The sequence below is a fragment of the Cenococcum geophilum genome, assembly GCF_001692895.1.
Source record: "Cenococcum geophilum 1.58 unplaced genomic scaffold K441scaffold_32, whole genome shotgun sequence".
NCBI lineage: Eukaryota > Fungi > Ascomycota > Dothideomycetes > Gloniales > Gloniaceae > Cenococcum > Cenococcum geophilum.
In genome coordinates this window covers 686,820-700,422 of record NW_027137590.1, presented here as the reverse complement: position 1 = coordinate 700,422, position 13,603 = coordinate 686,820, and the positions used below count along the sequence as shown (strand labels likewise).

Below are 13,603 nucleotides of genomic sequence, written 5' to 3'. Positions count from 1 at the left end.
TTTAGGACTTAACTTAATTAATAAATTACTATAGATAAACCGTACGGCTCCTTCTCTATAGGAGTACCGTAAAAAGGCAAAGAATGTTTCTAGCCTATAGTCCCTTGAAAGTGGACTGCTTAAGTACTATAAACGGCTAGTGGTAGCAGAGGAACAGAACTTACGGACTTAGCTTATTGCCGAAGTATATGCCTAGGTCTCTATGGCCTACCCTAGAAAAAATAAGACCCGTAGGATTATTAGCGACCGCTACTACTAGCCCGGAATAATTATAGATATTGACCGCTATATACGGAACTACAATAACTGCTATAGGTCTATAATTCTACGAGATAAGACCCTAGGACTATTAAAACCCCTCCTAATACTTAACCGCCCCTAGTAATATATCTCTATAGACTTTTATAAGCTACCTCTAGTCCGTAATAGATATAATATGGTTATAATCCTAGTTAACTACTTTAGCAAGCGCCCGTTTTTAATTTCCTGTTATAAGAATATTAATACTAAAGAGGCGGCCTAACTGTATATCTACTACATCTACCGAATTTATGGACTACTAAACACTATTATATCCGATTACGGGCCGTAGTTTATATTAGCCTTTTGGAATAAGTTTACCTAGATTCTAGGCATTAAGCTAAAGCTTTTTATGGCGTACTACCCCTAAATAAATGGTTAGATGGAGATTGTAAATTAATACTTGGACTAGAGACTCCGGCCCTTTATTAACTATTTCTAAGATAATTAGGGCGAACTGCTACTTCTAATAGACTACGCCTAGGCGACCTTACCCTATAACTTTACGGGATTTGCACCTATCTAACTAGAAATGGGGTATCTACCCTAAATAAGCTTTGACTGGGATAGGCTAGAAGGACTATAGACTGTATGCGAGAAACTGTCTTATAAGGAAGCCTAGTAGTACGCTAAGCGCTTAGAAGAAGCCTAGACGGTAGCCCGTACAAACCTAGAAAAGGCCTAGAAATCTATATAATAGTAGGTAAATAAGTATAGGCGAGAGCCTGACTTTACCGTAGGTAATATAGTTTGGGTTATAATAAAGAACTAGAAGACGGAACGGCCTAGCCGTAAGCTAGACTATTAGATGGTAGGGCTATATACGGTCTTTAAGAAAATAGGTAACTTGTATAAAGTAAAGCTCCTAGATTTAATTAAGGTTTACCCTATCTTTTTACCGGATAAGCTACGGAAGGCCATAAATAACCTATTGCCTGGATAAAAGAACGAACCTCCCCTACTAATTTAAGTTAGTAGTAATAACGAATGGGAAATTAAAGAAATACTAGCCTGTAAACTAGTACGGAAAACATTAAAGTACCGCGTTAGTTGGAAAGGCTATGACTTAGATCCTACTTAGTACCCTATATAGAACTTTATTAGTAGTCCCTATAAGCTTTAAGAATTCTATAGCCGTTACCCTAGTAAACTAGGACCCCTAAAGTACCTAGACGAGTAGATAGAGTGCTAGTATAGTGAAGATAATAGGCTACCGGAAGAATATAAAGATAAAAACGCCTTATGGGTATAATACGGATATATAAAGCCTAAGGGCAGGCTTTTGTGGAGGGGGGGGGGTAATATTACGGCATTGGCAGAAAACGGCAGAACTTGGTGGCAGAACTTGGCAGAACTTTACGGTCACGTGACTAAAGGACTATATAAAAGAACCCTACTTCGACCGGCGCTGCTTTTCTTCTCCTTTCCTTTCTCTAGCTTTAGATTCTCGTTTATAAACAATCCAATCGTATAGGCTTGCGCGACCCCCATGCCGTGCTTATGTCTTAATTGACTAAGTCGCTAACAGTACCACTATAGCTTTTTAGGTTTAATATAATACTATACTTTAATTTTAAATGGCTAATAATATAATCTATACCGTTAATTATAAGTAATACAGCTGGTTTTTAAGCTAGATGGCAGATCTTGCATAGCTAGAGTTTTTTTCTTCCCTCTGGTCCGTCCTAAAATAGATCTACTCTATACTTTTATATAGGCGATATAAAGGCCGTCTTTAAAAGCGACCGCTTATTAATTACTCAGTATCTATAATAACTAGTAATCCTATTGTACTTACCTAGGAAAAGGTTCTTTTAGTTAATTAGGAATATATAGCCGTAGTTTTAGCCAGCTAGTAGAGGTTCTCGCGATATAGAGTTATTCTACTTATTTGGTTTAGACGTGTTATTAATTGTAAGGGGAGTAGAAGTAGTAGATCCGCAAGGTCTATAAGCTACTAAAGAGCTTAATAAACGCGTAAACCGAGAATTAGATAAAGAAGGAGTAGAGGAAGAAGCTCTACTATATTACTAGTAGGTAAAATATAAAGTTCGTTACATTTTCCTATTATAATAAGGGTTAATATTTGGTAGACAAAACGCGTATATAAACGCGACGGGGAATTTGGAGAAAACCATATAATTTAGTATAGATATCCTAGGGTTTCCTACCCGAATTTTAACCGGAGATCCGAAGATCCTTAACTTCTATAAAAAGCTTTAAAACACTACTAAATTGATCCTTCCTTACCACTTAAGCAGCGAGCTGTTAGCGCGCTGCATAAATATACGCTAACTAACTGTTGTAACTATGTACGCTGACTAACTGCTTACATTAGCAGCGAGCTACCAGCGACGCTGCCAGCGACGCTGCCTGTTGGCCACACTGGGTTCTAGTTAAACTGAATTGATTGACAAATATTGAAACTTTTGATATTATATAGAAATATGCTAAACATAAATAACAATGCTTATACTGTTACATTATCGCCAGAGTCTTGGTAGGTAAGAAGAGTTTTACTACTAGATTTGCCCACTGACAATATTAATTATATTACCACCATGGCTTCTAACACGTCAGATGATGACCAAACAAATACCTCAACACTCTCTACAGCTCCTTCTAATCCTACCGGCCCTACCGACCTCCAGCACGCCTCCGATTACAGCTTAGATGGCAATACCGACGCGTCTACCACTGATCACTCCCAATCGCGCACGACTATAATCTAATATAATCGGAGCTTTAATGGCGGTAGGATCGTGGGACAAGGAAGGCGTAATTAAGATAGTAGATAGGTAGTTAAGGCGGCCGCAGAAGGAAGGAACAGAAAGTACACGGCAGGACGGTAACTTCACCATGCCAAGACCCGCAATAGGCCTATATCGACGGCAGGAGCGACAGAAACGACTGTAGAAAACGATCTAGGTGTCGCCAGATAGGTCCTCCTGCATTAACACCACGCCAAGACTCGTGATAATTACTAACTACTACGTAGTTGCAATTAGTTGCAATCGTTTTAATATTGAATCAATTAATTCAATCAACTGAGCCTTCTGCTTACAAAGCTTTCAATTCAATTAATTCGAGGCCTCAATTGAATCGAATTGATTGACTGATTTACAACCCTGGTCGGGAGTTAGCTCGCGAGCGGGCCCGGTGACATTTCCTATCCCTCGCCCCTTTTTAAATTTTAATATTAGTTAGATATTTTAGGATTACTGAGATGCAAGACTCTGTAATATTAATTTCAACCTCTAAGTAAGCTAATACACGTATTCTACTATTCAATCTGTATATACCATTCCAACCACTATTCCTACCTCCTATTTTGTTTGCCCTTACTAGTAAACCACAATGCCGTTCCAACCCACTTTTGTTCCCTTCTCACCAGAAATAGACGCTTCGTCCGGGTAGGCAAATTAGAGCCCCTTTTTAGTTATTAATGGTCGGGTCCAGCGGGAATCGGTCTAGGAATTTGAACTGTTTCAGGCCAGATTCGAAATTGGACAAAAGAGTAGCAGAATTGTTGGTCATGTAGACTCCAGGCGTCGCTCCGATTCTGGCGAACTGCAATGCGTTGCTGCCACTACCCATTGAACCCACTGGTTTACCAAAGTAGTATGCATTTTGCAGAATTTGAAGCGGACGGTTAAGAGGGTACAAGGGAGACGTTCCGTTGATGAAGATGCCTTCCGAACCGGAGGTAATAAGGATGCCGTCAAAGTTGATAGCGTCGGCAGTAGAGTAAGTGAGGTTAACACCTGGAGCAACGTCCTCACCTACGACGCTGACGAAGAGGCCAAGGCTTGCGAATTGCTTGCTAAGGCTCGCTGCTTGGGCCATAGATTGATTGGAGTAGACAGATGCTAGGATTCCGAAGTTGAGACCCTGGATGGTTGGCAACGAATTGTTAAAGATAGAGATGTAAGCCGTCTTGTTGTTGTTGTAGTATGTATTCTGTGGCGTTGGCACGGTCACATCAACAAGGACCTGGGCTACGCGCGCTGCCAAGCTGTGGTCAATGCGATTAAGCTGGTTGATGAAGTTCTGCTTGACTGTCACGGAAACAACCTTCGATGCTTCAAACCGGAGTGCGTTGACGGCGATTTGCTGTTCTGCAAGCGAAAGAGAATTCCAAACCATGCGTGGCTGACTCCAGTGGTCTGCGAAGGTAGGAGAAAGTTCACGAGTGAGGCTTCCTGTTACGTAACGGTTCGGAGCAGTGAAGAAACCATTTCCAACAGATTGATTTGCCTCCATTGGGGAGCCAAAGTTGAGAGTGTTGGGTGAGTAGGCGGCAATGTTGGTCGGGATATAGGCCTGAGCCTTTCCGTCACGATTATTGTTATGAATTGGAACTCTTGGTCGGTTTACTGGGGCCTGCTCAAAATTTGGTCCTCCATACCGATTTAGTTGAGCATCCAAGTAGGAGTAGAGACGGCCTTGTAGAACTGGGTCATCTGTGAAGTCGATACCACGAACGATATGCCCCGGTTGGAACTGTCAGACATCTTAGTATGAAAATCATAGTGTTTATCTTGGATTCCCCCTCCTTACCCCAATCTGCTCTGTCTCTGCGAAGTAATTCTTTGGGTTCATGTTCAAAGTCATCTTCCCGAGTGGGGTAATTGGCACAAGTTCCTCTGGGACGAATTTGGTTGGGTCCAGAAGATCAAAGCCAAAGGCCAGCTGGTCCTCTTCATTCATGATTTGGACACCGAGCTGAAGATTGTCAGCAATGCAAAATGAAAAGGATATGAGCCATAGAGAACATACCTCCCACTCTGGGTACATGCCAGCCTCAATTGCGTTCCACATGTCCTGGCGATGAAAATCGGAATTCTTGCCACCCACGATTTGAGCCTCTTCCCACAGGAAACTTGCTTTGCCTTGCAACGACTTCCAGTTCCATCTGACCAACTTTGTATTACCCTCGTTGGTGACAAGCCGGTAAGTGTGTACTCCCCACCCATCCATGTGGCGATAAGATCGCGGAATCCCGTAACCAGCCATGACCATCATCAACAAGTTCAGTACGCTAGGTTCTTGGCTGAAGAAGTCGTAGGCGGAGTCATGCGCGGTCGCAGCCTGTGGGATTTGGCTGTCTGGGCTTGACTTGAGAGCATGAATGAGATCGGGGAAGAGGATGGCATCGTTAATGAAGAATACTGGAGTGTTGATGCCAACAATGTCTTCCTCATCTAGTCAGTCGTTTGTTCTGTATAGTATCGTGGGGAGCACTACTTACCAAAGTTTCCCTCGTCGGTGTAGAACCGAGTGGCTAGTCCGTGCACGTCTCTAGCGGAATCTACGCTACCCCTTTCGCCAATAACAGTGGACGTCCGAACGAACATCGGTGTTTGTTTGCCTGCCTGAGAGAGGAATGAAGCCGCTGTGATGTTTGTGAAATTGCCATAACTCGTAAAGACTCCGTAAGCCCCTAGATTTTGTTAAACAATAGTAGTGATGAAGTAGATTCCGATTGACTAACCAGCACCTCTGGCATGGACTGGACGTTCAGGAATCTAGCACAGAATAGTTAGTAATAATAAAACCGAAAGCGGATAGATTTATCTATAAGATAATTATAAGAGCTCAAGGAGGCAAATAACTTACGCGTTCATGATCGAAACGCTGAAGCTTCTGCCGAAAGATGAAATCCTCTAATAGAGTGGGTCCACGGGTCCCGGCCTTCAGGCTTACGGCATCGTCAATTGGAGTACCAGAGTCGGTAGTTATGTAGGCACTAGTGTCGTTGAGTTCAAACTGAGCGAGGAAGTCTTGGGTGGCCATGGTGGTTCCTGCGATCGAACCCAGGGTTTGGCGCTTGTCAGGACGTTCACTTCGACGGAAATTTTCATGGCCCTGCGGAAGTTCACCGGACATGTACGGGCAACCAGCTATAGCTGTGCCAACGAAGGTTAGGAAATACAGGACAGAATACATGCTGAAAGTTTAGTAAAATGTTGTGAGGAGATGCAGGATAGTGTTAGAATACTCCTCTCCAAGAGGAACTTCCTGAGCGTTTATATATCTTCAACTTTCACCCGCTCGCATAAATCGGGATGGATCTACCTCTTCACCGGTCGTCAAGCGGCGTACGTCGAGGTGACCCACAAACCTGCTGCGCGTCTTTTAGTATACCGTCAGCTTAGTGTGGATTCCAATAGTGGGCCCTAAATATAGCCATTTCCCGGGAAGTCTGTTAGCCGGTCTCAATTGCTTGACTGCACTGCGGCTCTTTTGCTCGTATGTGGTGCAGGGGCTAACAACATATGCTGATATGCGCATTCCTATCCTATTTTTTGGAAAAACATTGTCAAGGTTTGAGGTTCTAGGAGCCGCAGGGTGACTGTTTAGATAGCTTTCTAGACTTCTGGTTTTCACCACGCGAGAAGAATAGTATTCCTTTTAGGAGGGGGTTGCACACTCTCTAGTGAGCCAATAGAAAAATAAGGTCTTTTCACCAATGTAGTCGTTTAGCATGCCCCTACTTGCATATTGCTTGCTAAAACTAAGGGTGGTAACTTTGCTAGTGCTTAGTAGGCGGTTATTTACTAACTTCAGCAAGTATAGAGATCTTCGCCGCCGTACTAAGGGGTTGTTATCCAGAAGCAGAGACAACGTTAAAATTGAGTTTAGAGCTTATAGTGGGACATTCGCTACGCGAGCCTCTAAGGATGACGTGCACACACGCCACCCGCTTGGAAATCCTCCACGCGTAATTGCTAGCTCATCATCCGATCGTGAATCGGTTCGCATCGGCAAGCGTTAAGATTGATCAGCGCATTTATATTCAGCCAGGTCTGGCCATAGAAGTCATCGCTTCCGTCTTCGGCATCAAGATTGTCTCGAACCAGATCAGTCAGCGTCTGCGAGCCCTATTATGTTAGCTGTAGCGGAACTATTCGGAATGACACGCAAGGTGGCAATCTCACTTCCAACCAGCCAATGAGGACTATAACATTGTCATCACCTTAGCTCCCACGCCTCGTTACCGAATAACATCCGAGTGTATAGCTCGCAATTTTGTCGTGGATATATTCAATTGGATATTGGTGAGAAATAACGCGTTGCTGACAGGACTTCAGTCATAATACACTTTGGGAAGTTTTGGCCGCAACTCACAGCCGGCTGCTAACACTCCGTCCCTAACTGCCTTCCCATCGTGGTTCTCATCCAGGCTAGCACCGACTAGGTAGTCTTTGGAAGCGCGTGGTTTGTTACGTAGTTAGTTCCCTTTTTTGATTATGTATGCAATGGAGTTCGGCACAACTAGATAGCGACACTGTCAGGAGCTCACCCGGCGATGCGGACTTCAAAGGATCGCTTGGTGGAGGTGTATCGACGCAGTCCTCCATCCCTGCTTTTTTAAGCTGTTTTCTACTATAGCCTACATTTACGAAAGTGCTTTTTAAAGCACGTGGTTGTTTGGCCAGGTCACAGCTTTCGTCTTTTAGCCTGATTGGACAAACCTGCGTTGCTACACTGCACTACCTATGTTGCACTGCCAAACCCCGCCAGCACTACCCACCCTGCCAGCACTGCCCACCCCGCTATGTCTGCCTAGCTTCCATTACAACTTCACAATCCTGGTGTTTCTCCACGAGGTACCCTTTCGCTTAGACAAACCTTTATCTCTCGCACTCTTATCTACTACGGCGAAAACGCTATGGCAGAAGCCCTCGCCGTCGTTGGCGTTGTGGCCAGTATCGTCCAGCTCGTCGACTTTGGCTCCAGAGTCTTGCTTCGTCTCAACGAGTTCCAATCCAGTGTAGGCGAGATACCAAAAACTTTTCAACATATCAAAGCCGAATTGCCGGTGCTACTCGACACCCTTGAACAGACCAAAACTGCCATTCAGACTGGCTCTGTACGGGACGAAACTAAAGAGGCTCTCCTCCCCGCCATCGATGGGTGCCGAACACAGATAGGATTACTTAATATTGTGATTGGGAAAGTATTGCCGCTATCAGGTGACTCTTGGAGAGAGAAAAGTAGAAAGGCGGTTTCGAGCCTTCGCCAGGATGGAAAAGTCAGGAAGATACGGACGGACCTGCAGGGTTATATCCAGACATTGACATACTACCATGCCGCTACCTCATCGACATTACAACCTCCAATACGTACGTCTTTGTAACGATATACTATAGATATAGGATGTAGGTAGTCGAGCTAATACTCCTTAATTAGAAAACCCGTCACCACGACCAACTCCATCCTCAACAGTCCCTTTTCGGCGTGATCGAGACTTTGTGGATCGCGATATCCTCTCCGAATTACATCAGAGATGTTCCCAGCCAGCATCCCGAACGGCGCTAGTAGGCCTTGGAGGCGTTGGGTACGTTGCTAGCTAGAAGAACTCGAAGATAGACCAAACTAACGATGCAAGCAGGAAGTCTCAACTTGCTATTGAGTACTCCTACCAAGTACGGGAGAGATCACCGGAAACCTGGGTTTTTTGGGTCCACGCAAGTAGCGCGGCCAGATTCGAAGAAGGCTACAGGAAAGTTGCCGAACGAGTAAAGATCCCTGGCTGGGATAAGCCGGAGGCCGATATACTCCGTCTCGTTAGCAACTGGCTTTGCGACGAGGCGAATGGCCACTGGGTCATGATAGTTGACAATGCCGACGATCCTAGCGTCTTTTCCCATCAAGGAGATGGAAGTGCAAGTAAGGACGGGAGTAGCAGTTCAGCCCCACAAGCAAACTCTTTGTCGGACTTCCTTCCTCAATCGCCAAGTGGATCTATCCTCATCACCTCTCGGAACCGAGAGCTAGCTTACAAATTGACGGAAAGCACCTCAGACATTATAAAGGTCAACCCAATGGACCAAGGCCATGCTCTAGCTCTCCTTCAAAAGAAACTCGGCACTGATTTGGAAAGGGACGATGAGGTGGAACTGCTACAGACGCTCGACTACATGCCTCTTGCCATTACCCAAGCCGCGGCATACATCAGCCAAAGAGCACCGCGTACCACAGTCTCTAGATATCTACAAGATCTTAGGGGCGACAAAGAAAGAGCAAGTCTACTTAAGATGGATGTCGGAGATTCCCGCAGAGACGGTAGAGCATCGAACTCTATCATCGCCACCTGGCAGATCTCGTTCGAACATATCCGACAAAATAAGCCTTCAGCTGCTCGGCTACTATCGCTTATGAGTCTCTTCGACCGTCAAGGGATTCCCGAATCACTACTTAATCATTGCTACCAGGAAGACGACGTGGAGGATGACTTCGAAGACGACATACACATACTAAGCAGTTATTCGTTAATCGGGATGAACGTAGACGGGAACGTGTTTGAGATGCATCGGTTGGTTCAGTTCTCAACGAGGGCATGGCTAGAGATAAACAGCGAGCTAGAGAAATGGAAAGAGCAGTATATTAACGTGATAGATGAGGCTTTCCCGGTGGGGCGATACGAGAACTGGAAAACGTGTCTAGATTTGTTTCCACACGCAGAAAATGTTCTTGCATATCGACCGACAAATGAGGCCCACCTAGAAAAGTGGTCTTCGATCCTGTTTAATGCTGCATGGTACGCTAATGACAGAGGAAACTACAGCACGGCAGAGGAGATGAACCGGCGAGCGCTAGAGGGGTACGAAAAAGCGTTGGGGCTAGAGCATCCAGACACGCTAAGCAGCATAGCCAATCTAGCGTTGAACGTTTTGGAATCAAGGGCGGTGGAATGAGGCCGAAGAGCTGGGGGTGCACGTGATGGAGACGAGAAAGAGGATGCTTGGGGACGAGCATCCAGACACGCTGACTAGCATGGCTAACCTGGCGTCGACGTACATGGATCAAGGGCGGTGGAAGCATCCAGACACGCTGACTAGCATGGCCAACCTGGCGTCAACGTTACCAGGAATCAAGGGCGGTGGAAGGAGGCCCGAAGAGCTAGAGGTGCAAGTAATAGAGACGAAGCCTTAAGGGTACTTGGGGACGAGCATCCAGACACGCTGACTGACATGGCCAACCTGGCGTCGACGTATAGGAATCAAGGGCGGGGTGGAAGGAGGCGAAGAGCGAGGGTGCAAGTGATGGAGACGAGCTCGAGGGTGCTTGGGGACGAGCATCCTTCCACGCTGATTAGCATGGACAACCTGGCGTCGACGTACAGTAATCAAGGGCGGTGGAAGGAGGCCGAAGACCTACAGAAGCAAGAGTTGGAAGCATGTTCTAGAGTATTAGGTCAAAGAGCATCCTTCCACGCTGACTAGCATGGCCAACCTGGCGTCGACGTATAGGAATCAAGGGCGGTGGAAGGAGGCCGAAGAGCTGGGGTGGCAAGTAATGGAGGCGAGCTCGAGGGTGCTTGGACGGAAGCATCCTTCCACGCTGATTAGCATGGACAACCTGGCGTCGACGTACAGTAATCAAGGGCGGTGGAAGGAGGCCGAAGAGCTATTTGTGCAAGTGATAGAGACGAGAAAGAGGGTGCTTGGGGACGAGCATCCTTCCACGCTGACTAGCATGGCCAACCTGGCGTCGACGTACAGTAATCAAGGGCGGTGGAAGGAGGCCGAAGACCTACAGAAGCAAGAGTTGGAAGCATGTTCTAGAGTATTAGGTCAAGAGCATCCTGACACACTGATAAACATGGAGAATCTTGCTTTGATTTTCAAAAATGAAGACCGTCATGATGAGGCTATGGAGTTAATGCGTGCGTGCGTCCAGTTACGGAAGAAGATACTAGGAGTAGATCATCCGTATACAGTTTCTTCACTTAAAACGTTGGATGAATGGCAAGTTAAGCGGACGCCTTCTAGCTCGTAAATTGCTATCTTAGTTTATAAATCATACCGACTTATACAGAGATATAAATCACAATGCATAACAATGTATAGCTGTCTGATTGCGAAGTAGTGTATCAGGGCTATTACAAATCGGCAGTTCCATGTATAATGAACATGAAGTATTCGTCCAGCATCCTGGATGCGCGCAGATGTGCACTATTTCGTACAGGTTCAACCCAGCGCCCTAGTAGATAATGAAGGGTCAATTTACCGAATATATAAGGTGGGGTAGAGTTAAAAGTTTGCAGCAGCTACACTCGAGGGGAAGCCGGTTTCGCTAGCGACTGTACAGAAATATGCTGCCTGCAGAAAGTGTGCGGCTGCAGCGCCTGGGAGTAACCTAGCCCAGGAGCATAACCCGAAGTATAATCATTAGCGAAACCGGCTTCCCTCCTGTCTGAGCTGCTAGAAGTCCTATCTTGCTTCTTAACTGGGGTCCTTACCCCACCTAACTAATCTAGTAAAGTGTTAAGTACTTAATTATGTCGCTTAAATTAACCTTATTATTAACGTATTATTTAAAACAAGAACCCATATTCGGTGCTGTTGAAAGATTCTGTTCCTCCTCTAACTTAATAAGCAGCGCGTCTTCCTCTTCCGTGAATTTTACTCTAAACTTTGGCTTTTAAGGCTGCTTAACCAGGTTGTCCAGTAAGCGGAATCGTTGAGGGTGTCCAGTGCATACGACCCGTCTTCCTGGCGCCTGAAAACTGCTCGGATCAGAATTTCTCCCGAATCAACATTTGATGCGGCTCCCGGGATTGCTTTGTTAGAGTCGGAGCTAGAGGCGGAGCTAGGCAACGGTTTTCGGGTTTAGAGGTGATAATTTATGTATGTGGGATACAACCCGCTTACGGCCGGACGCGTGCGTGGATGAAACTGAAGGGGAATGGCGAGATCGCTGGAGATGACGCTTTGCAGAACGCTTTGTCTTTGATTGACCGCTAATGGGAGTTGGCGATCCTCGTCGCCCTGCGTTAACCTCGTTGCTATCGCTGCTGTCGCCGTCCCCAGCGTCGTCATCATCCGTATCGTCGCTGTCACCACTTCCGTCATTGTAGTTCCCGGCCTTGCCTTCGTCCATAACGTTCTCGCCGTCCTCGTTGTTATCGCTGTGATCGCATTCTTCACCTGAACCGTTAACCTTGTCTTACGGTGGTCCAATATCACAGGAAGACGAAGATTGCTGAAGTAAAGGACTAGTAGGCCGTGTAGCAGAGGCCGCTCGCTCCTTGATACGGTCATCGCCACCACTGGGGTCAGGGGTAGGAGGGCCGGGAGGCGAGGTCCTCCGGGAAGCTGGCGATCTTCGCTGCTTCCCGGGTCGTAGGCTCTCGCCGCCCTCGCCAACGGAAGTATTGGAGATATAATCAGCGTTGTCTAGTTGCTTGAGCTGATCAAACCTCCGCTTTTGACTTCTCGGCTCCTAAAGACTCTTGACTGGCGGTTACCGGCGTCCTGAGCTCCCTCCTGAACTGCGGGACGGCTCCGATGCGACGCTCCTCAGCTGAATTATCCGTTTGATTGCCGTCTAGCGCCGAGGGTATGGTACGATTGTGCGCAGGTGTGCACAGGTGCTCTTCCAGCGCCTCCAACGAAGGCAGCTCCTCAGTCTTCATCGTCATCACTGCCGTTATTCCCGTCACCTACTAATTGTTAGCAAGACCATTGTAAATTAAAGGGGAAGCGCATACCCAATTCGCGAGGTGTCCATTGATCATCGGCTTTGTCGCCCTCAGCTTCTAAGTCCAGATCAACTGTATCATCTCCGATAACTATTGGATTCGCTGCTAGTCGTTAGACCTCCATATTTACAACTGCTGGGGAAAGATGGAGAGTGGCGGGTGATTGTTGGGGATAATTACCTTGGCTGCTTCCTCCAGCGACTTGACTGCTATTTGCATCACCGTGGATATTTTCATCCTCGTCCTCATCATCATCCCTATTATCATCGCCATTCTCGTAGCCATATTCAGAGTCTGCAGGCGGTTTGTTAGGTGAAATCTCAAAGCTAAGGTTCTATGTAGAATAACATGCCTAAGGCTATCCATGCTTGATAGGCCGCGGGATTGTTTCTGGGGGGAAAGATAGGGACTCCCCTGCTCCTTCTTTCGGGTTTGCTGCTCGCGCTTTTCTCAGGGGCTGTAATTGTATAATGCTGAGACGAAGCTGTCGATTCTCTGGGCGGACCAGTGTAGAAATTGTTATTCTAAAGTGAAATTTCGGGAGGGATACGAAACGAAAATTGAGATGGTGCCAACGTTGCTGTCGCCATTGTTGTTGCTGTAAGAGTTGCAATTGCTTCATGGTTTGATGGAGAATCACAGGTTTTTTAAGTGCATGTCAACCCTCCCTTCCCAGCTAGCTCTCGCTCGCCCGAGCTGGCATGTTCAGCTCCGACACAGCCGTCACATCTAGCCCCTTATCAGGAGGTTGGTGGCGTTGATTCTCCACCCCCGTTCCTTGGTAAAGGGCAGCGCTGACGTGTCCATTCA

The 13,603-nt window shown here is 46.4% G+C and overlaps 2 protein-coding genes across 2 annotated transcripts; one reads left to right on the top strand and one right to left on the bottom strand.

Moving 5' to 3' along the window:
- Positions 1–3,536: 3,536 nt before the first annotated feature.
- Positions 3,537–6,279, bottom strand: K441DRAFT_697839 (cat2, catalase). Its single transcript, XM_067653012.1, has 6 exons — positions 5,920–6,279; positions 5,795–5,828; positions 5,552–5,743; positions 5,080–5,495; positions 4,861–5,025; positions 3,537–4,803 (listed from the first exon to the last, which is right to left on the bottom strand). The coding sequence occupies exons 1-6, from the start codon at positions 6,247–6,249 to the stop codon at positions 3,736–3,738; spliced, it is 2,205 nt and encodes a 734-aa protein (XP_067501925.1). The 5' UTR covers positions 6,250–6,279; the 3' UTR covers positions 3,537–3,735.
- Positions 6,280–7,975: 1,696 nt separating this feature from the next.
- Positions 7,976–10,004, top strand: K441DRAFT_570615 (uncharacterized protein; the record flags this gene model as incomplete). The annotated part of the gene is made up of 3 exons (XM_067643931.1): positions 7,976–8,429; positions 8,497–8,644; positions 8,699–10,004. 3 exons carry the CDS (start codon positions 7,976–7,978, stop codon positions 10,002–10,004), a joined length of 1,908 nt encoding a protein of 635 aa, XP_067501924.1.
- Positions 10,005–13,603: the final 3,599 nt, after the last annotated feature.

Coding starts and splice junctions, on each gene's coding strand:
- K441DRAFT_697839 (XM_067653012.1), bottom strand. CDS start 6,249: ATGTATTCTGTCCTGTATTTCCTAACCTTCGTTGGCACAGCTATAGCT. Junction 5,744..5,794: donor AGTCCATGCCAGAGGTGCTG/GTTAGTCAATCG, acceptor AACAAAATCTAG/GGGCTTACGGAGTCTTTACG. Junction 5,496..5,551: donor CACCGACGAGGGAAACTTTG/GTAAGTAGTGCT, acceptor TAGATGAGGAAG/ACATTGTTGGCATCAACACT.